This window comes from Parasteatoda tepidariorum, chromosome 10 (assembly GCF_043381705.1).
Source record: "Parasteatoda tepidariorum isolate YZ-2023 chromosome 10, CAS_Ptep_4.0, whole genome shotgun sequence".
NCBI lineage: Eukaryota > Metazoa > Arthropoda > Arachnida > Araneae > Theridiidae > Parasteatoda > Parasteatoda tepidariorum.
The window spans coordinates 17,019,674-17,042,377 of NC_092213.1; the positions used below are offsets into that span (position 1 = coordinate 17,019,674).

The window sequence follows — 22,704 nt, forward strand, 5'->3', positions numbered from 1 at the left end:
TTATAAACCAATGGCACGTATTTAATTCGAATGAGAAATTCTTTTGGGTGTCTTTATTGGTTTTATAATTTAGTATTTTTTTGTGGCAGTATGCTTTGAATTAACTTGATGGCAATCAATCTATCAACTTTTTAGCCTAGGTCTCTCAGTCAAGCACCAATAAGTATGCAAAAAACTAGTTCGTAATGACGAAAAATAAAAGCATATATAAAAACTATTTCAACTTTAAATTCGAAACTTTGGTGTATCACTTCAACTGCTCTTGTATATACCCAATCAGTTAATCAACTAGAAATCTAATTCCGTTTTCAGTGTTTTGATTTGAAACATCGAGCAAGTTATTAGAATAAATTTGTATCGTTAAATTATTTAAGGTTCTTCTACAAAATATCACTTAACCTTATTATTTGTGGATTTTCCCATCTAATTTTTCTGTCATGGTTACTGAAGCTGGTAAAGAATTACTTCGAAACAGCATAAATACGGCGAATTTCCACAACAAAGTAATTGTTCTTAGACAATAATTATTTTCACTTTTTACCTGCTTGTATTTAAAAGCGAGAACACAGAAATTTTTCCAACAATTTTTTTTAATATTTAACATAAAAGTTTTCAATATTTAGGTGCCCATTTTTCATCCGTGTTCGTATGTTTTATAGACAGTTAATGTTTTTTTTTCCTTCTATTTAATCTATTTGCGTGGGAGTTATAAAATTTTATGAAAGTAGTTCTTAGCAGAATAGCATCTAAATTAACAAATTTATCAGTTCTAAAGAATAATGCACAGTATCATAATACATAGCAATTTTAGTGAACCTTAATATTCTTTTCAACCCTAATGTTAACTCTTTTGTTTGTTTTTTATTATTACGATTTATTTTTAAAACTACGCTTACATTTTCCATATTTCATAGTATCGTAATGTAGCTTGAATAATTTTATGTTCTAATATGTTTCTTTATTTTATTTTTTAAGAAAATGAAAATTTGCTATTTTTATATAGTGAAGTTCTTATGAAGTGAAGGTATTTTTTATTGCTTTAAAATAGTATTTTCTAAATTATTAACGTGTTAAATACCTAAATTCCGTGAGAAAAAGATAAGTTAAGAACAAAATTTGCAAGCTAATAAATTTTATTTAACAATATATTTTACCACTAAAATCTAAATTAGATTATTTGACCGATTTTAATTTATCAAAATGCTCGAAAGTAATCAAAGTAAACTAATATTTTAAGCACTACTAATTGCAATTTTAATTGTATAAAGGTTAAAAGTACTATATTCTAATTTTTAATACTATGTGTCAAAAAAAGCTAAGATATTAAATGCAACTTTGACATGACACAGGGCATGACAATGCCCTGTTGCAGTGTGTTATAAAACGTTTTACTACGTCTTATTTGTAATTAAATATATCATATTTATTAATAAATGTAATTGTTTATATGTTATTTATTGTTGCATTTATTCTTGTCTTACGAACTTAGTCTTGACCATACATTATCAGGGCTCCTACACGGTCAGGAAAACCTGCAGAAGTCAGGCTATTCTAAAATTAAGCTAAAAGGTCAGGATTTTTCTTACATATTCATAAAGTTAGGAAAATAAGACTGACCGTCAAAAATAAAGTTTTAAGGAAAAATTCTGTATTTCAAAATATGTAATTTCCTCATAATAACATTCCTCTTTCCCTGGTAGAACCTGTCCTGTTAGCAATTTTCCTCCTGTTTATCCAATGATAAGGAATTTTTGATAGGGTTGCTAGGCTTATTGGTTTTTGTGTGAATAACTGGTTTACAGACAATAGTAGCTGAAACAACAGCAGAAAAGTCAAAAAAGGAATTTTTACTGTTTTGTGATGCTGCAAAAAAAAAAGAAGAGCAAAAGAGTTTCTTAGAGTTTAATCCACAGCAAAAGAGATTAGATAATTTTTTTCGAAATATTTGCATGGAGAAAATTAAAATTTGAAAATTTGTGGGAGGTTATAAAAATTGTTCTTATCCTCTCTCATGGTAACGCAACAGTCGAAGGGGTTTTTTCAATTAATAAAAGCTTATTGGTTGAATACCTCAATGAAGACTCTATTATTTCACAAAGGCGTGTGTATGAAAATGTTTCATTTATAAATGGAATAAAAAACATAGACATTAATGAAAAAATGCTAGTTGCTGTAAAAGGATCTAGAACAAGATGGAGACATGCATTAGAAGCCAAAATAAAAGAAAAACGAAGAGAATAAAAAAGCTGAAATTTCTAGAAAACGAATAAAAGAAAAGATAGATGATTTGAGGTTAAGAAAATCTAAATTGAGGAAAACTGCTGCAACAGAACTTGATGTTCTTGATTCAGAAATTGTCAAACAACAAAATATGTTGAGAAATATTATATGACATAGGAGCCCCTGAGTTTCTCCGGAACCTTACAGTATTACAGAAATAAATTTAAAAATACTGAAAAAAAAAGAAGATATTTTTGATTTTATTTTTCTCACAAGTTACATAATTTTTCTATCTGAATTTTTATTTGTATATAATTAACTTTTATAATTTTCCCTTTATATTTCAATATTATCTTTTAAAAGAAAAGTCAGTTTTAAGTGAAATTGTGATTTTTAAAAATTAATATTTTAATGTAACAAATTTTCTAGTATGTTTTAAGAGTAAATATTGTTTGAGGATACTGATACATGTCTCGCAGATTTGATTTACCCTTTATATCCTGACGACACTCATGCATTTGGTTCCACTTAACATTAAATAAAATAATATTTTCATAATCCAACAGATTTTCTTGATCTTTTTATTTAAATAGTTTTCGTATCTAACTACAAAAACACACTAAAAGTTTAATCTAATCATGATAATTAAAAATATGTTTCACAAGTTTTCTGAAAAGATAATTTGGGATATAAAGTGCTATTACACAATTCCACTTTAATATATAAGTGTTTATCCTATTCAATCAATGATACTTATGACTAAGTAGCATATTATTACTAATTGAAACTGCAATGTTAAAAGTTTTGTTGGAGTGGGAAACGGTGGGTCAGGAATTTTATTGTGAAAGGTCAGGAAAAACCTGCAAAAGTCAGAATATTGTTTTCTCAAAATAGAGTAGAAACCCTGATTATGTTATATTGTGTATTTGCAATTTTAAGTGCCCTAATGATGCACTTCAGTGTTTTCACTACAGAACAAATCTCGCATATTTTTTTATTTTCTCGCATTAAAAAATTATTAGCGCAAGAAGTTTATGCACTCTCAATTTCAAAATGGCGAATCTCACAAATTTTGGAAAAAATTCCGTCTTCCGCCATTTTAAATAAAATCCATTTCACTTTTCTTCCTTGATCTTTTATTATTTTCAACATTAGTCCTTGTTATCTAGCTTCCCTCATCAGGCTGGCATATATATATATATATTGTCTTTAAAGTATTATTTTTAATAGGGACCTGCTTTTATTAAAAAACGGACCCAGAAATTCAAAAACCCTGACTGTGGTGATTCCTAGTTTTCAAAAACTAGCTGAATCACTGCGTAGAAGAGAGAAAAAATATTTAAATCAAGTTATTCGTCATTCAGGTATCAGTAGGACAGATTTGTTGGCCACTCTCTTAAGGGCACCATATTAAATGGGCTAACGTTGATCCCACAGTAAGGACAGGTGGTATAGAGAATTAAAGGACATCCGTTTCTTGTCCGTGATTCAAACCTAAAAGCTCAGCTCCCTAATCACTACGCAGTCTAGTCGGCAATGTAATTTTTTGCATTATAAAAGTAATATGTTGACATTATAAATCTATAATGTACTTCTTCATCATAGAATCTTCAGCTACAGGGCTTTGCGGCGAATATTTCTAGATGAAATTAAAATAGCTTTGGTGCCATCAGCTTGGGCTGGATCAAAAATATTTATAAATCAATGGAAACGTGTTTCATTCTTTGATATTTTTGATGAGTGCTATGTTCCTGAACTTGCATTATTTTTCTTTGTTGATTTATTAGATTATAGAACAAAATGAGATGTGGAAACAATGGGAAATCGAAAGAGGTCTCACTATGATGGTTTCAGATGATGATATTTTGAAAAAGATACGAAAGAATCATCGGTGCTCCAAGCATCAAAAAATGGCCGAATCACAAGAATGGTCTCGAAGCGGTATGAATATAGACACAGTAGCTGGAACCTCTTCAGCTGACAGGTAAGAAATAGGGTAATTTATAATACTTAAACCATGTGTCGGTGTCTGATTTTGCAAGTTGTCGCCAACACGAATAATGGTCTCTATAACTGTTAAGATCAAATTTTAGTAATGTGATGTATTGTTAAAAAAATCTATATCTAACAATATATCATAATACTTTTCCAAAATATAGGTTTATATTATTTTTACATTTATCAATATTTTTGTTACTCAAATAGAACGAGTGAGTGATTTGTGTAAACCAAAATTATGAGCTGTTCTTAGGTGTTGGTGAACATGTTCAAGGTTCTTATAACGAACAAGTACTTTATTATTTTGAAGTTTGCTTTCTCATTACTTGGTGGAATTGCTCATTGATAAGCCTTAAGTAGGACATTTTTATGCAGATTGATTTATCCTAATTTCATCATTTGGCGACTAACTGGACAAGCTCGCCAAATCATCATCTTACGATAAATCATCCATTCCTGACCCTATTTAATTGCAATTCACCATAATAATTTATCAAAAATATTAAAATAAGATATTTTAGTGATGTAAAAGTTCTAAGGCATAAGAACAAAATCTTCATAACATGGAAGCGCACCCAGCTATGTAGGATGACATTTCTGGTCTTGGGTTCCTGTGCAATTCTTAATCCTCCTGATATGCCCTACCTTCGTATAGAAGTTAGTCACAATGTGTGCGGGACATATTGTCAATATCAAGGCTACCAACTCTCTGGAATTTTTTTAACTTAAATTGTTTTAAAAATTACTGTAAGTACTAACATTACATTTTCATTTTTTTCAAATTTTGTCAATATTTTCACTTATTAAACTTAATTAATACATTTTCATTCAATTAAATTTTTGTAAGTATTTTCAAACGTGGAACGTAAATTTTTTATTGTGTCATACCTTAGTTTTATAAATACAAGGTATCCGTACACCTGGAAAGTTATGAAAAATCATGGAAAGTAATGAATTTCAGTATTGAACAAAATTTGTCATGAAAAGTCATGGATTTAGGTCGCCGAAAAATCTTATTTTTAAAATGGAATGTACCCCCTCCCCCCAATTTCATGGTGTTCTGAATATCTGAATTTGTAACAAAATCTGCACTCACAGTCACATTTGATTAAAATATAAAATGTTTTTATCGTGCTCTTTAAAAAAATGAAAGAAAAAACATTTCTAGAGCAAATTATCTTTTAAACTTCTGTGATTTCAGAGTTTTTGTTTTTATTTTATCAGTTTAAAATTTTAGCTGAAGCAAGCCAGTCATTAGCGAATTTTTTTATTCTGAAATGAAAACAGAAAAATCAGGAGTATTTCATTCCTTTCCGATGAACAAGAAAAGTATCTTTAGAATGAAATTCTGCAGAAAAAAAAGAAAAAAGTATTATTTGCTGTTGTATTTTCATGAATTTGAAAATCTAAAATGTAGCAGATACCCTGTAAATACATTTTTTAAGCAACATAGCTAAAATGCTCAATTTACAATTCAGCCATTTTGGCTCTTGCAACTTACTAAAATGTTTAATTAGGATAAGTAAAATTGTGGTTTTCCTAGAGGTCTCTGTAAAGTAAATATATGTGTATATAATACAAATTTCATTGCAGTTAGAATTTAATATTATTCAAATTTAGTATACTATAATTTGTTATTTTTCTGGTTTAATTTTCAACTAAAAGGAAAATTTTCTTACTGCTTGATAATTTTTTAATTATGTTATAATTTAAAAATTTCTCTTTTTTTTCTTGTAATATTGGCAAGTTCTCGAATGCTGGTAGTTATAATGCTACAATAATATCAATTTTGAATAAATAGCAATTTTGCAAGCAATTTTGTCAGCAATTTTGTTCAAACATTAGAGTTTTCCCCAGGAATTAAAAAGGGCAGTGTGCTTCCTCATAGAAAAGGGCACTAACTTAACACTTAAAATTTATCAAAATGTGTTATGTCATGTAATAACTGAATTTGATCCTCAACAATTTTTAAGCTACCGTCCTATACTATTTTGTGTGTACATTTCAAAAAGTAATTTTCTCTCATTATCTAAATAAGAGAAACATTTGTAGTTTATGAATAATAATTAAAGGCGTGCTAGGAGATAATTTTTGTGCATATTTTTTTTTTTCAAATACAAGTAAATTTTAAGAAATTAATTAATTATCAGCTTGAAAGATTTCTATGATTTATACTGAAAATCATTAGAATTGTAAAGATGCCAGGGTTGGGTTTTTGACGTCAAAAAGTGGTTTTTGACATGACAAGGGTATAATACTGGTTTAAACCGTCAAAAANACTATTTTGTGTGTACATTTCAAAAAGTAATTTTCTTTCATTATCTAAATAAGAGAAAAATTTGTAGTTTATGAATAATAATTAAAGGCGTGCTAGGAGATAATTTTTGTGCATACTTTTTTTTTCAAATACAAGTAAATTTTAAGAAATTAATTAATTATCAGCTTGAAAGATTTCTATGATTTATACTGAAAATTATTAGAGTTATAAAGATGCAATTTAAAAAAAAAAGCACATTAAGTTAAAGTATAATTTTAAAATTTAAAATCACTTGCAAAAAAGAAACTTATAAATATGTAACCAGTTGAGAATAATCTTAACAGAGCAAATATTTGTAAAAGTAATCAGAATGAAACCTATAAACACAGATAATTATTGTATGTAATTTATATTTTAACAGTTAATTAATTTTTCTTTGAAAAGGAATATAAATAAAAAAAGCAGTGTTTTTAGGGGGGGGGGGCTGCTTAGTTTTACAAAAAAAAGGCAAAGAGGGCTCATTTATGGGAATCAAAAGGCAAGCAGGGCAGGTTACCCTTTTAAAAACGCTTAGAGAACACTGAAATATATTTCCTGAAATAAAAATTGTAAAATGTCCTTGTTTCTTCATACTGCAGGTGGGATCATAATGGATTTAAAGAGCTTTATCCAGATGAAACTGCTGAGAAAAGACCATTAAAATCAACAAAAGAACAATTCAAAAAGTGAGTAGTGAAAACATTTCACCTGCCATATATTTCCGTTTTAGTATGAACTTACCCCTAATTTTTAGTTTTTAAAATCAGAGATTTTGTTAACATTTATCTGAATACACTCTTGCTTTAGAAGACATTTAAACCAATTGTAAAATTATTTTTTCCAAAGCTTTAAATTAAATAAAAAGAATGATTTAATAAAAATTAAAACATCTCCCTGATTTTGCACTTAAAGACCTTTTATTATGAAATATAATTTTTTTATTGCACTTACATCAAAGTTCGTATATATATATATATATTGATAGATAGATATATAAATTTGCCTTCATTGAGGACTTTTTTGATGAAACTAACCCTTATTTGTGTTGCATGGAGAAGAAAACCTTGAAAATCTCCCACTGTTACCCTGAGGGCAAGAAAACTCTAACCCATGATCCATCTACCACTGAGGAAATTTGTGGCACTGTGGTCAGTGCAAGCTGGGTACGGGATTTGTATAGACCCGCGATAGCTGGTCGATACGAATTCCACTGATGGAGAAACCAAAGGTCTGCCTCTGCATTTAGTTCTTATAGGCTTGGCTAGAAATAATTCTTGACTGTTCTTACCTTTCTGCATTATTTTCACCAGATGTCCAGCCTATTTTATCCTTTGGATTTTCATGTGTTTCCCAACATAAAGCTTTCTAAAGATTTTATTCAATTCTAAGTGTGTTCACCTTCACCATAAGCCATCCACCTAAGTTCCTCCACAAATACTTTGTAGGTTTCTCTCAATAATTGTCAACACCTCCTCATTTCTCAAAGTTAATGCCCATGTCTCAGATGCATATAATGAAACAGATCTTGTAAGAGTTTTATATTAAGGATGTTTACTTTTTAATATCAGAAAACTGGACATTGTGTATTTTATGAAACTGAAAAACGCATTGTTTGCATTTGTGGTTCGTTTATGTATTTCTGAGGTTAGATCATTGTTGTTGTAAAATTTGGCTCCTAATTAAGTGAAATGAATTTTCATTTTTTTAATTATACTAGAGGGCTCTGCCCNTGAAACTGAAAAACGCATTGTTTGCATTTGTGGTTCGTTTATGTATTTCTGAGGTTAGATCATTGTTGTTGTAAAATTTGGCTCCTAATTAAGTGAAATGAATTTTCATTTTTTTAATTATATTATTTTTCTTTAACTAATAATTTCCTAAATAAAAAAAATTTTTACTTTCTAAAATAAAATTTCATCAGCAGTTACTCCGCCTACGTGTTATAATGCATCAAATACACCAAAATGGTAGAGGGGGCATGAAAAATAAGTTATCACAGGATGTTCTGGAAAAAAGAATGACAGATTTATGTAGGCAAAATTATAGAAGAAAAATATGTAACAAAACATTTTATATAAGTTTGTTTTCTTCTTACTTAATTATTGAAGTAGAAAGTTAGAATTATTCTAAGTGTCAAATTACACATGATTCAATGATTACTTTGATAGTTCATTGAATGATTGTCATTATCATAGTTCATTTAATGAAATGATGAGTTGATGTGAAATTTAATTATTGCTTTGATAGTTCAATACAACTCTCCTTGTTTTTTAATTCTTTATTTTATCTATCTATAGATGGAATCTCTATGAATGTGAATATTAACAAATGGTTTAAGAGAGGGAAAATTCATTTTCTAAATAGGGACCCACGTTTAGTTTAATGGGACCCAGAAATTTGAAGTCCTCAGTATTAAGAACCCATCATTTTTTTAAAAATCAGATAGAAGCACTGACGTGATTGTGAAATAAATATATGCTTTAGGATAAGCTTCAATCAATAACAAAAATTGGATATTGGAGTGAACTAAAAATTTGTTTGTATGATTAGTTTAAAAAAATTTTACATTATTCTTCTAATTAAATTAATTAACATTTTATTTTGTTATTAGATGGGGTCATAGTGGATTCCACAAACTATATCCTGATGAATCACGGAAAGAAAGATCATCATCAGCATCATCAAGTTCTAAAAGTTTTTCCAAAAAGTATGCATATTTATTTTTTATTTGTTATATCATGCTTGTATAAAGTAACATATTTTACACAACTGTACTTTAAACTGGTTCCCAAAATCTTATTATTTAAAAAATAAAATTAGGATTGTTCAAATTCTCAAACAGAAAAAAATATGAAGTCACAGACACATATATATACATATTATATGTATAGAGAATTGCATCCTGTGTTATCTATTGATTCATTTTCTTCTGAAAAATGTTTGTTTTGAAAGAACAAAAAATGATTAATGTCTGATTTTTTAAGAATTTTTTTTAAAAAATGAAATAAAATTTCAGTCATTATAATGGAAGGTCCAATGTGGATCTTTAAATATGTGTTGAAATAATGTTGCATCTATAAAATAGCAAATGCAACTTTATGTATTTTTTTTATAATCAAAGGGGTATTGCAGTAATGGGAATCGTTCTAAAAAGGGTTGACTGTAATATTACTACTAGACAATAAAGTAATTGAATAAAATGATGCTCTTTTAATCTCGCTTATGCTAAAAAAAAAAGCTTATACATCTCTGTTGTTATTGAAATATTTAATTGAGAACTAGAGCATTTTGGCAAATTTTTGTATCAAAATATTTGTTTTATAACTCATACAAACTTTTGGTTGTTGGTTGTCATTGGATGTAAGTGAACAAATTAGGTAAAAAATTGTGCCAAATTCATTATAAGTAAATGAAAAAACTTTTATGAATCTTTCTCTTTCTACATTGTAGGTGTGATAGAGACTTAAGTTCTGATGAAGATCAAGAAAGGCAACTAGCAGCTTCTAGTGGGAAAAAGTGCAAAAAAAAGTAACACTGATATTTCTTTAAATCAAACACCATATTAATTTTTTTTTTTCAAATAAAAAATTTACTTATTTCTGTATTATCTAGTTAAAGATATAAATTAAGTGTATCTCTTAACATGCATTGCCAGTTATCATTTGTACAGCTTCAAATTTTCATTCATTTATGTTGCTTTGAATTGAAGTTACATATGTATCTTAAATATGAAGAATACCTATTTGTATACTTTACGAAATCATTTACTTTTCTATAGAATTATTTTCCTTTTTGAAACTAAAAGGAATTTTTTCATAGTTGTATAATCTTGTATGTTATATTCTTTTTATGCATTAATGAAGATGTTCAAAACTTGTATTTATGAGTTTTATTTTGCAAACAGAATAGCTCTAAGCATTTACTAACCCATTTATATTAATAAGATATTGTGTTTTTATTTTTTGATATTGTCATTAAAACTCATAAGAACTTAATAATTTAAATAGGATATTCTAAATAAGTGTATTTTCATTCACTGAGTTTATTTTTATTTGTTTTTATGTATGTTAGTCTGTAGGAATTCCAAATATCTGAAGTAATTCAGAACGGACTTACTATATAAGTGTAGTTTATAAATTTTTTAATATGTAAGTCAGTGGTAGATTTTTACCGAATAATCTTTTTTCGTAACTGTTTTTGTTCATTCTTGCTTGCTGTCAGTTTTTCTTTTACCATTTTCTTTGAATTATTTGAGTAGTCGGCAAAGTTTGATGGCAAAGTTGTTTTGTGTTTCCTGATCAGTACAAAATACATCCCCATATTGTCATTACGAGAAGTTAATCATCAATCAAAATATTGAGGAACTTCCAAATTTGAGTGCTCTAATTTCTACTGGAGATTAGTTTCTGATAATAATCCAAGTTTCAATCATTTTCTGACCACTACAAACAAAATTTACCATAATATTGTCCCTACACAATCTGACTTCTAAGTAAAGTGCTTTAATCACTACTGGAGTTTGGTATCTGATGACAATTTAAATTCTCATTGTTTCCTGACCACTGCAAATAAAATTTATTGTGCTAATATTTTTTCTGGAAATTAAACATTTATAAAAACTAATTACTTTCCTGCCATAATCTTATCTAAAACTCAGAATCTAAACACAATAAAAGTTTTAATTTCCTGGTCATTAAAAATAGAATTTATTTTCGATCAAAATTTCATCAATCAACTTGCTAGTGTGTTCAAATCTGAACTTGAGATATGTCTGTGTGTACAATTACAAGTTTAAAGTGTTTTCAGTTGAGTCCTACAACCAAAATTTAATCCTAGTGTTTTCCTCAATCTGAATCCCAACCATTCTCTTATTAACTAGAATGCTCTATTCTCATCTGCTGCACTGTGTCTATAGAAAATACAAGTTTTAAACATTTCTTGGCCTCTTGTATTAAAATTTATTACCATATTGTTTTTGCAGGTATCATCAATCAAAGTGTTGACTACTTTTCACAAAATTAAGAGTGTTCTAATCTTCACATTAGTGTTATAACTTTAACATTTAAAAGATTGTAGTATTTATAGGAAATATACCATTATTTGAAACAATGACTACTTTCTGACAAGTAGAGTGCACTTATACCTACTGAAGCTCAGAGTCTTATAAAAATTAAAGTTTGACATCTGCTACTAGCCGAATTTTTCATTTATTAATTTTTAAAAGCTTTCTGGCTAACTAGTATTTAAATCTAGATCATGTGAAATGACTGTATAAGTTTCCTGATCGCTAGAAACAGAATTTTTATCGCCGAATAAAACTTTGAAATAAAACTACAACTGTGTACCTGACGCCTATATCTAAATTGCAGTTGTTGTTTTTTTGTAGATGCTGCAAGCAAAATTTATTGGCTAAACAAAATTTTGTACTCATCGTGAAAAATAAACAAACGCAAAACTGAGTAATATATGTGTTGATTCCATATGTTATTTTTTTATATAAGCTCAATTTAAAAATAAAACACTCCAAGTTACAGTGATGCTCAAGTATTTAAGTGTTGAGGATTAAAATTCTTTTGATTTCTAATTCTACAATACAGGTGTACTCGATGTGGAATACTCTTTTACAAAGACAATAAAGAAAAACAAACTGTGTTTTCTAATTCAAAAAAACATGATGAAAAGTAAGTGCATTTTCAAAATTTTGATTCTCATAACTGTACATTTTTGAAATTTGCGACAGATGTATATTATTTTAGTGAAGGTGGCCAGTGTGCAATACTGACCACTTTAACATCATACCATTGTATCATGTGGGAATCATTTTGTTAGTTTTAAAATTTTAGAGTCTTAACCAGCAACTGTCAGATGGCTGTTGTAGGATTGCTGTGTTATCTAAATAATAAATTGAGTTAAAAATGCTGTCAATTTTAAAAATTGAAAAATGTTTTATGTTTATCTTTGTAAAGTTGTTTTATTTTCTGTGTTAACTTTTTTATTTTATAAAAGCATACTGTTTTTTGAGAATAAAGTAAATTTAGATATATTTGTGAGTCATTGTATATAAAAAATGTAACCCTGATTTTTAAGAAGTCTAGAATAATTTGATGAATTCCACTCTAAATATTTCATTCTGGAAACTAAAATTTGTAATAACTTATTGCAGTGACTTACAAATAATGTCAATTTGAAGAACAAATAAAAAGAAAGAATTCTTTTTTTTTTGTAAAGGTATTTTATTTTTGTCAATTTTTTATTAAAAATAAAATCTGCAGCTATTTTTATGTAAGTTAATTTGTGAGTCTTCGCAAACATTAAATTTGTTTATAATTAACATTACCAAAGTAATTTGAAATAATTTGTTAAGTTTGTAATAATTTGTTAAGAAATGTAATTCTTCATCCTGGGAGCCTAGATTTGTCGCAAACCCCATCTGTCTAAGTATACTAAGTTAGTCAGTTTTGAAGTACTGAAAAAGAAAACTGTTATTCATTGTCCTATTCTCTGACACAGATCAAATCACTACAGTTATGAAGATCTATATCGCAAAGAATTATGTAAACAAGGAACATTATCACCTTGTCTAAATAAACATGCTAAAAGAGCATTTTTATCATCCTCCCCAAGAAGAAGTGTTCAAAGATCATTGTCACCTTCTCCAAGGGAAATTGCCTTGAAGTAAGTAATTTTCTATAGATACTATGACCTGGTTATACATTTAAATACAAAAAGAAGAAAAGGAAGCTGGTTTTAAATGAATGTGCATGCTGCGTTTAAAAGGATATCTCATGTGACACATTTTTTTAAGAGTAAAAAAAAAGTTGTTTAAGTCAATATTTCGTTCTATATGCTAACTAATCCATCTCTGTGCTATCCAAACTTTAACTTGACGTAATTTGAGGGAATTACTCTTTGTAAGACTCAACTTTAAAAATTGACTATTGTTGACGTTTACAAGTGTATGTGAAATTGTAAAGTTTCATGCAAAAAAATTTGGATCTTCATCTGAATGTGGTTAGAAAATAATTATAGATAGGTTTTTTAGTCATGGTTTAAAATGTAAATTATTTAGAAAAAAAATTTGAATAGTTATTCACTTTTATGCAAGACATGTATATATTTATTTAATTCTGAAAACCGAAAATTGAACTGATTTATCTTATTGTGTTACAAATATATCTATATATAACAAAGTTACTTAATGGGGAAGCAATGTAAGGTGTATTTAGAAACCCCCATATGTAATTAATATTAATTACAAAGAAATTTGTTGAGTTTCATGCAAGACATGTAATTCTCCATAGTTGAACTTGAAACCTCAATTTGTTACAAATCACCATCTGACTAAGTAATTTAGGTCAATTAATTTTGAAATATTGAAAGAGAACTATTTTTGATTTTCTTATTCTCCAATGCAGGTCAAATCACCATATTTATGAAGAACAATGTGTCAAAGATTTACATAAACGAACATCACTGTCACCATGTCTAAGTAAACGTGCTAAAAGACCATCACTATCATTTTCTCCCAGAAGACTTGTTCGAAGATCATCTTCTCCGATAGAGCGTGTTATGAAGTAAGTAATTTCCAATGTGTTCTACAACCTGGTTATACAAATAAATAGAAGATGAAGAAAATGAACTGAAGATTGTTTATGCCTTATTTAATGAGATATCTTTTTCAAACTATCTTTTAGAGTTAAAATGGATTGTTTTAGTCTTTTGAAAATTATGTGATAATTTTTCCTGTTCATGTGATAAATATAATTCTTTTATATTACTTTAACTGTACGCGATAGAAGACATTATTCATTTTGTACATCTGTAAGTCTCAGTTTATAATTATTTATTGTTGACATTTACTTACAATTATCTATGAAATTGTAAAATTTCGCACAAAAATTTTGTATCTTCACAGGAATTTCTTCACAAAATAATTCTAGATATATTTTTGAGTCATGATTTATTGGAAGTGTAGCAGTTATTTATATGAAGATTTGAATAATATGATGAGTTTTAAAGCAATTTTTTATTTTATTCTGCCAATCAACATTGATCCAATTGAACTACAAATGTTGTCAACATTGAGAAAAGAAGATAAATGCTGGTTTTTCTAGAATTATTTCATATGTCAAATATTTCATCAACGCTTCAGTTATTTTTAACGTTAATCAAAATTTTATATGAGAAATAGTTAAAGGTGTATTTATTAATAATAAATTTGACTGTTATTTTAATTTGCAAAGAAATTATATATAATTTGTTGAGTTTCATACATATGTATGATGTTTAATTCTACATTCTGGAAGCCTGGATTAGTCACAAATTACCATCTGAAAAGTAAATTGAGTCAATTTATAAATGGAGAAAAAAACTAGTATTTATTGTTTTATTCTCTGACACAGGTCTAATCACTACAGTTATGAAGAACAATATCACAAAGAAATGTATAAAAGAACAACATTATCTCCTTATATAAATAAGCATTCTAAAAGACCATCGCTCTCATTTTCCCCAAGAAGACGTACTCGAAGAAGACCATCTCCTAGAGAACGTGTTATAAAGTAAGTAATTTCCTATGAATTCTATGACCTGGTTGTTCATTTCAATACAAGAAGAAGAAATAAAACTGATTCTTAATTAATGTTAAGCTGTGTTTAAAGAAATATCTTTTAGGAACCATCTTTTAAGAATTATTGTTTAAGTCTTGATATGCTTTAATAATCCGTCTATATATTATAAAAACTTCAATACTCCATGAATTGAGATTATATTTATTCTTTCTTAATAATTATATATACATTTGTGAGTCATGATTTATAACAAAAGTTCAGACAACAAAACAAAAGTACACGAAGATTTAAATAATATGAAGAGTTTTATTAATTCACTCTGAAACTCTTAATTTATCGTATTGCATTTACAACTGTTGTCAATATTGTGAAAAGGAGATGCGTGTTGGTTTTTTTGTCGAGTTATTTTATTTCATGTGTCAATTCTTTTATCAGAGCTCCAGTTATTTATAAATTTTTATAGGATTTTGTGATGAAAATAATTAAAAATCCATTAGATAATAATGTTTATTACACGTGTCATTGTTATTTAAATTTATATGTGAAGAAATGTGATATTATTTGCTGAGTTTTGTGTAAGGTGTGTAATTCTACATTCTGGAAACTTGGATCTGTTTCAAATTACTATCTGAAAGAGTGATTCAAGTTAGTCAATTTTTAAATGAAAAAGGAAACTATTCTTGATTGTCTTGTTCTCTGACATAGGCCTAATGACTACAGTTATGAAGAACAATATCGCAAAGAATGCCTTAAAAGAGCGCCCTTATCCCCTTATCCAATTAAGCGAGCTAAAAGATCGTCAAGACGCATGCGAAGATCAGCACAAGATCTAAAGTGAGTAACTTTCTATACATTCTATGCCCTTGTGCAATTAACACATAAAAGAAAATTTCATTTTAATTTTTTTTATCTTCTGTGTGACAAGCAATTTATTTACAACTGCTAAAAATTTCCTATTTTCTTTATATTTTACTGTAAAGATGATATGACAGAGAATCTAGGATTTTGAGGATTCTAAAGTCATCTTGCAAGTGTATTTCTAGAAATGTGTTGGTTCTTGTATAATGGAAAATACAGAAAATCTTAAGGAAAATTAAGTAAAGCTGATAGAAAATTTTTAATAAAACATGTAGGATTTGTTGCTTTTTTTAACTTAAGTTGAAGAAGGATAGTCTTCAAAATCCCACTTGTAATATCTGAACACTGAGTCTATTTCATACATAAATTGTTAACTATACTACTATGATGGCCTCATTTGCGAAGAATTTACTGTTAGTGACATTTACAAACTATTAGTATCTCATTTTATAAGTTAAATAATTACCTATCTATATTGATGAACAGTTGCAAAAAATTTACTCTTTGTGACATTTTCAAATTTTAGGTATCAGATTTTATGTGTAACGGGGGAGGGAGTCACTTATTTATGAAGAAAGAAAAAATTCCACTAAAATACAGGATCTTAAGAGTCCAAATTATGAAATCAGCATGCAAGTAAATTTCTAGAAATATATTGATGTCTATTTGGAAGAAAAAATTATGTAAAATAAAAATAGAAGCTGATAAAATCTTTTTCTTAAAAAAATCTCCTTCAGAACTGTGTAATTTGTTAAAATAGTGGGTATGTTGCTGTGTTTTAAAATTGAGTAAAATGGCGTTATAAAGTTCAACACTTCATATGTAATTCTGGGCTCTAAGGTCATCTAATTTCATATGTAATTATAGTTATTGATCGATGTGTCATCCAAACTCCTCTGTTGTTTTTAAAATGTTTCGTGAAAAGGTTTTTGATGCAAGTCTTTAATAATAATAATAAAAGTATCGGTTATTTGTGACATTTTGAGCCATATGGGAAACTTTATAATATAATACAAGTAATGTTTTTTTTTCCACTGTGAAAATAATGGTCTGTTGTAATAAAAGTATTATAGTTAGAAATGGGAACCTATACAGTTTGGTGAAAAATTACTGTTCTACAATGAAGGCTGGATTGTATTCTAAGTGAAGTTCTACCAAGATACAAACTAATGAGGATTCTAAATCTGTTATCATGCAAGTTTATTTTGCAAAATAAGTTGTATCTGTTTAGTCGGAGAAAAAAGAAAGAGAAAATGAAAGATAATTTAGGAACTTTATAATTCTTCAAAGTAGTGGTTGTATTGTCATCCTTGTTTGAAACTGAAGATGGAGGTCTTAAGTTTGCCCAACTTCAAAATTCTATGCCTAATTATGGACTCTTGGACTTGCCTGTTAACTTTTAAATGAGCAAGTTATGACTTCTACATACTTGTTTTGTAAAACTGACTTCTACATACTTGTTTGTACCAAATTGAGATAACTTACAGAATTGTCTCAGTTGGCATGGATACCCAATTTAGACATCTTTGAGGTAGGTTCTTGATTTAAAGCTGAAAAATATTAACTTATCTTTTCTATAATACAGGTGGGATCACAATGGATTTCTAGAAATGTATCCTGAAGAACGTCTGAAGAAAAAATCCTCTAGATTAAAAAAAGTCTAAAGTAAGTATTAAATGATCATAATTAGGTTGGCACTATTCAGAAATCAACATCTGGAGACCATCTAGGCTACTCATCTTAGAATTAAATACATTAATATTGTTTGAAAACTAAGAAAATTGTAATATTTTATTGAAATTCTCAATGTAAATCTTTTTTTTCTGTTATGAAAAGAAAAATTGTATGATCAATTTAAATATTTATGTGTTGCTTTTGTGAAGAGACAGTGCATGGTTGTGACATGACTTTTAATCACTTGATTTTTTTTCTTTTTTAAGTCACTGATTTAAGTTAGCTTCTTCCTTTTATTATCTTTTCCAAGCTTTTTCCTCATCCCCTAATAATTGAACCTCGTTTTTTTTTATTATAACATGCTTGTCTCCTAATTTGTCCTGAGATTTTGAGTTTCGACACTGAGGAGGGTTTTTGTTTTTAAAACAAAAACTATAGTATGTCCATTTTTTGTGCTTTATTCATGTTGTTCTTTATTTATACCCATTTAGTTTTATATCCATTTAAATATAAGTACTTTTTAAATTGCTGATTGTATTTTTTTTATGGTATATCAATGAAAAAAAAGGCTTGTTTCATGTAGAGTAATTGATTTTTTCAATATTACATTTGTTGATCTAAAGCAGTGTTTCCCAAAGTGGGGTACAGGGACAGAGTAGCAGGGGTACGCGTTCTTATGCGAAATATCTTGCAACAAACGAAATTTTCAAAAAAATTTATTTATAAACAAAGCTAGCCATGAAAATTTACGATTACGTATTTTTCTATTGGCTATTTTTTGCAGAGTTAACAGTTAATAATTAGTGGTGTCAACAGCTAGTTGTGATTTTTAACTTTTGTGCAATTTTTTTATAGTAAAAAATACATTCGTTTTTTTTATTAGTGGTGCACAGCGTTAAGAAAAATTTAGAAAGGGTACACAAAAGTCATAAGTTTGGGAAACACTGAAAAAAAAAATATGATTTGTATCAATTCTAATATAAGGTGTGCACTAAAGTCTCTGGTAGAAACTGCGCCAAGACTGCTTTAAATGGTTATTGATGCTAAAGAAGTAATAACTTGCTGATTTATTTGTATAATGTTGCATAAAGATAAGACATCATAAAATGTATTTTATTTTCTAAGTTCTTCTTTTGTTCATTTAAATAAGCATTTTTTTAAAGTCTTAAATTTTTTGCTCTGTTCTGTACCTTGTATTTATTGTTTACATAATAAATTAAGAATTGCTGATATATTTTAAATAATTGTGCTTATCTCACGTAGTTAATAAAAGAATTGATAAACTAAATGCATGTATAATCAATAAGCTCCTCTTGCCATAATGGGCTATGTAACTTTTTTCTTATTCATTCAAAAACTGTACATTAATGTTATTGTCATTGTTCAAAAGTTGTTTATTGTTATTATTATTTACAAAATGGCAACATAATGAATGAAAATGCCTTAAAATTCAAGGTGGTGCTGTACTTTAAGAACTAAATACTTTTTAAATATTTTATTTATTTAATAATATTAATGAAGCTATTTATTTAGGCACAAAGAGAAAAAGAAAAGGAAAAAGAGGCATCGATCTGAAGCTTCTACGTCTGATAATGAAATTTATGCTGAATTTAAAGAGTTTAAAAGAAAAAGAAAATCTGAAAAAGAAAAACTAAAACATTCAAAAATAAGATCCACAGGATTTGATAATCATGTCAAAGAGTGGAAGAAATACAAGGAAAAATTTCCTTAATACTTTGCTAGTAATTTACACTTGTAAGTACTTGTACATGATTGTAAATGGGGTTCATGTGTTTCATCTTTTGTTATCATGTGTTTATTTTTTCAAAACTTAAACAATTTCATTTAATTTTTGTACATGACTGTAACTGAGCTTTATATGATTAATATCTATTTAGCTCTGAATAAAAATTTGAAGTATTTGTTACTTTAATCCTCTAAGCATTATTTTCATTATACTCTGAACTTGAAATTTTCATGGAACAGTTAGTTTTTTTTCTTCTCATTATTTAATTAGAAACTAGTGTATAGTAATAGAGAAATTCTATAAACTTTTACACAGAATTACAATGCTTTAAGTTTTCAAAGGCTTATATATGTTCAGGAACTTGATAAATTTATTACATTTTCATAACTGTGCTTTAAAAAATTCATACTTCATGCTCGAGATGTAATAATTTTTTTTTCTAAGGAGATAAAATTATAAAAAAACTGTCTTATATACCTGTTATACATGACTGTTATAAAGCTATTTGCTGTACTTATCATTTTGTCATTAAGTTTAAGTGCCCCCCCCTTTTTGTATGTTTTGATTAAAAATTCTTAAATGCACAGAGTATACAACAATTTTTTATGTCGGTGATTAAGCTATATGCATTTGTTTTTAAAATTATGTGCAAAATTTTTTTTTATTCTATCGTTTTTGAACTGAAATTAAATATTTATAGTTTAGGCTGCCATTTTATGCATTAAAAATAGTTAATTATTCAAAATTTTTATTTTATAAGGTATTTTCATACATTTTTAGTATTTTTTAACGTTTTAAAAAACATTTTTTTTACTGTTGTAGCAATTATTAACTAACATGTTTTGTAATAAAAAAATAATAACACATATATGAAAATTAAGCTTCTTTAATTTCTTTGCTAAATCAATTCATTCCTAATTTTTTCTGTAATTTTTAGACGTCCTGGACATATTAAGTATTTTAGAGTAACTATTACATTTTTATAACTTGTACATTGAGGATATATTTGATAGTATTTTTTTCTTGTTTTAATAATTTTTTTATGCATTAAATATTTCAATGCTATGCATTTATTTTACTTTTTCCCTGAGAAAACTAGGAACTCGTATCTCATTTCATTATAAATAAATTTTGTTCTGGGGCTAATTTTTAACATCTAAAAAGTATTTTGTCAAACCATTCCATTATTTTATGTTTTTGAATTGTCAAAATATGAAGTATTTTCTTAGTCATTTTATTCCATAGTTATAGCTTTCTACTAGTGAATACTTAGGAAACATAATATTTTTGAAATCAAACACAAGCATTTAAAATAAATATATTTTATGATAATATTGCTATGAACCTACAAATGCTTCCGATTCCTTAAGTGATCCTTGTCATCAATGATTCATTTGAAATTCTGAAATTTAAAGTGAACGTATATATATAATAATAAGCTAATAATAAGCTTTAAAAATAATGTATAATAAGCTAAACCCCAGATTTTTATGAGATTAAGTTTTTACTGTTTCGAGTATTTTAAGGATATTTTTTAAATTTAGGTTTATAGGCCATTTTTATTTGTAGTTTTTTTACCACTTTAATCTTTTCTTACTCTCTATATACTTTGTTTTTCCCATCTGTTACTTTTTTTTCTCCCCGTAATATTTATTTCAAACTTTAATGGAAACTGCATCTCCGAACATATAATTAAGTTATGTAAATTTTGGAAGGAAATAATTTTTGGGTTTCAATTTTTATTTTGTAAGGGTTTTTTTTTTCTTTCCTATTTTGTGTTAGTTTTAGCTTAAGGGTGCTTTTGCAGATTTTTTAGATTAGGTTAGGCTTATCAAAATCTGGGTTCTAGCTACAAGAGAAGTTTCATATTAATGCATATTCATGTACATTTGGCTTCATTGAAGTGATCTGAATCAAAGGAATATTTCATTACAATTCACGTTTTCAAAATAAATTCTTTTGTAATAATGTTATTAAATTATTTTTAACAGATAATTACTTTGATGTATTCCATTTAAAATTTAATTGATCTGAACATGTGTTCTTTCAATTTTCTAATTTAGTTGTTAACAAATAACAAAAAAAAACAATTGTTAATCATTTTTAGGATCAACTTGGTTGTTAGAAATGTGGTCAAGCCACTTTTTTTTTTTTTTTCAATTGGCTTCAGTGTTTTGTATATGAAAAGGAATATTTTATGTTTTACTGTTATAATTGCATACTTGACACAATTGAAAACTGAATGAAATAGTTTAATGTCATTGTTTGTTTGAATTTAGGATATGTAAAATAAACCTGTCTTTTAAGAAAAAGCTGTCAAATTCCAAATATGTTTTAATCCTTTTTTTATTACTTAAGATATAAACAAAATGTTCAAAAATATTGCCCATAATAACAAAGAAATAATCTGGGATTAATCAATATTTCATATAATTTTCAATTGTAAGTAAACTCAATTCATGATTCGTTAAATTTATTTAAATTGGAGGCTATTGTTATTTTACTCTAAATTGAGACAAATTAAAAATGTTTTCATTTACATAAGTAATGTTTTGACTCCCCTATTTGGAGCATGTCTTTTGATGCAAATCAAATTTGATTTGAGTGATCTGAATTGAAGATCTTTTGAGTTCGATATTGATCAGTCTTTAGAAGAGCAGTTCCTCAATTCATGTTTAAAATTATTTTTGTTGTTTGGGTACCACCCCTCTAGCTAAAAGGTGTAAAAGAATTTAGTGCCTAGAGATATACATAAAACAATATGTTTTTGCTAAAATATCTTATTAAAATTCAAATTATTAATTAAATTTAAACTTGTAAAAAAACATGTAATTTTCTTGAGTTGGTGTTTCAGTTGATTTAGAAAAGGGTGATCATGCTCTTTTTAAAATTATTTACTGTGCAATTTTGTTTTGAAGAACCAAATTTTTTTGTACCAAAAGTAATATGTGGTTTCTGTTATTTTTTGAATTTTTTATTGAATTGTGTACAGAAATTATTCATTTAATTGATATGTAATACATTGTATTTCATTAAACATCAAAAATTTGCATTTTGTTTGTTGTTTAAATATTTTGTGTTTACATTATTTATATAAAAAATATTTAGTCTATTCTTACAGCTCAAATTTTAAACATACATTTTCTTAGAAAATTATAGTTTAATCCTTTCTTTTTCCCTCTCATCAAAATAATAGGGTGAAGTTTATTAATTTTATGCCTTCTATTTCTCTTGGATGAAATATTGAAATTAGAAAGAAGAAATTAGAAAAAGAAAACAATCTATTTTTTTATACCCGAAATTAGTTATTTCTCAATCTCCACGGCAGGTCGCAGTACCTG

At 27.3% G+C, this 22,704-nt stretch overlaps 1 protein-coding gene across 4 annotated transcripts; it reads left to right on the plus strand.

The window, feature by feature from the left end:
• Nucleotides 1-122: 122 nt before the first annotated feature.
• On the plus strand, nt 123-22,415 carry LOC107446442 (uncharacterized protein NKAPD1). Of its 4 annotated transcripts, XM_016061090.3 has the most exons (12): nt 123-503; nt 4,008-4,204; nt 7,114-7,200; nt 9,126-9,221; nt 9,965-10,042; nt 12,112-12,195; nt 13,025-13,189; nt 13,930-14,088; nt 14,917-15,075; nt 15,790-15,918; nt 17,528-17,607; nt 19,150-22,415. In XM_016061090.3, the coding sequence occupies exons 1-11, from the start codon at nt 438-440 to the stop codon at nt 17,604-17,606; spliced, it is 1,299 nt and encodes a 432-aa protein (XP_015916576.1). In that variant the 5' UTR covers nt 123-437; the 3' UTR covers nt 17,607; nt 19,150-22,415. The 4 variants fall into 4 exon arrangements, with proteins under 4 accessions (XP_015916576.1, XP_015916577.1, XP_071042976.1 ...); XM_016061091.3 differs by lacking the exon at nt 13,025-13,189; XM_071186875.1 differs by lacking the exon at nt 15,790-15,918 and having other exon boundaries at nt 19,150-19,283.
• Nucleotides 22,416-22,704: the final 289 nt, after the last annotated feature.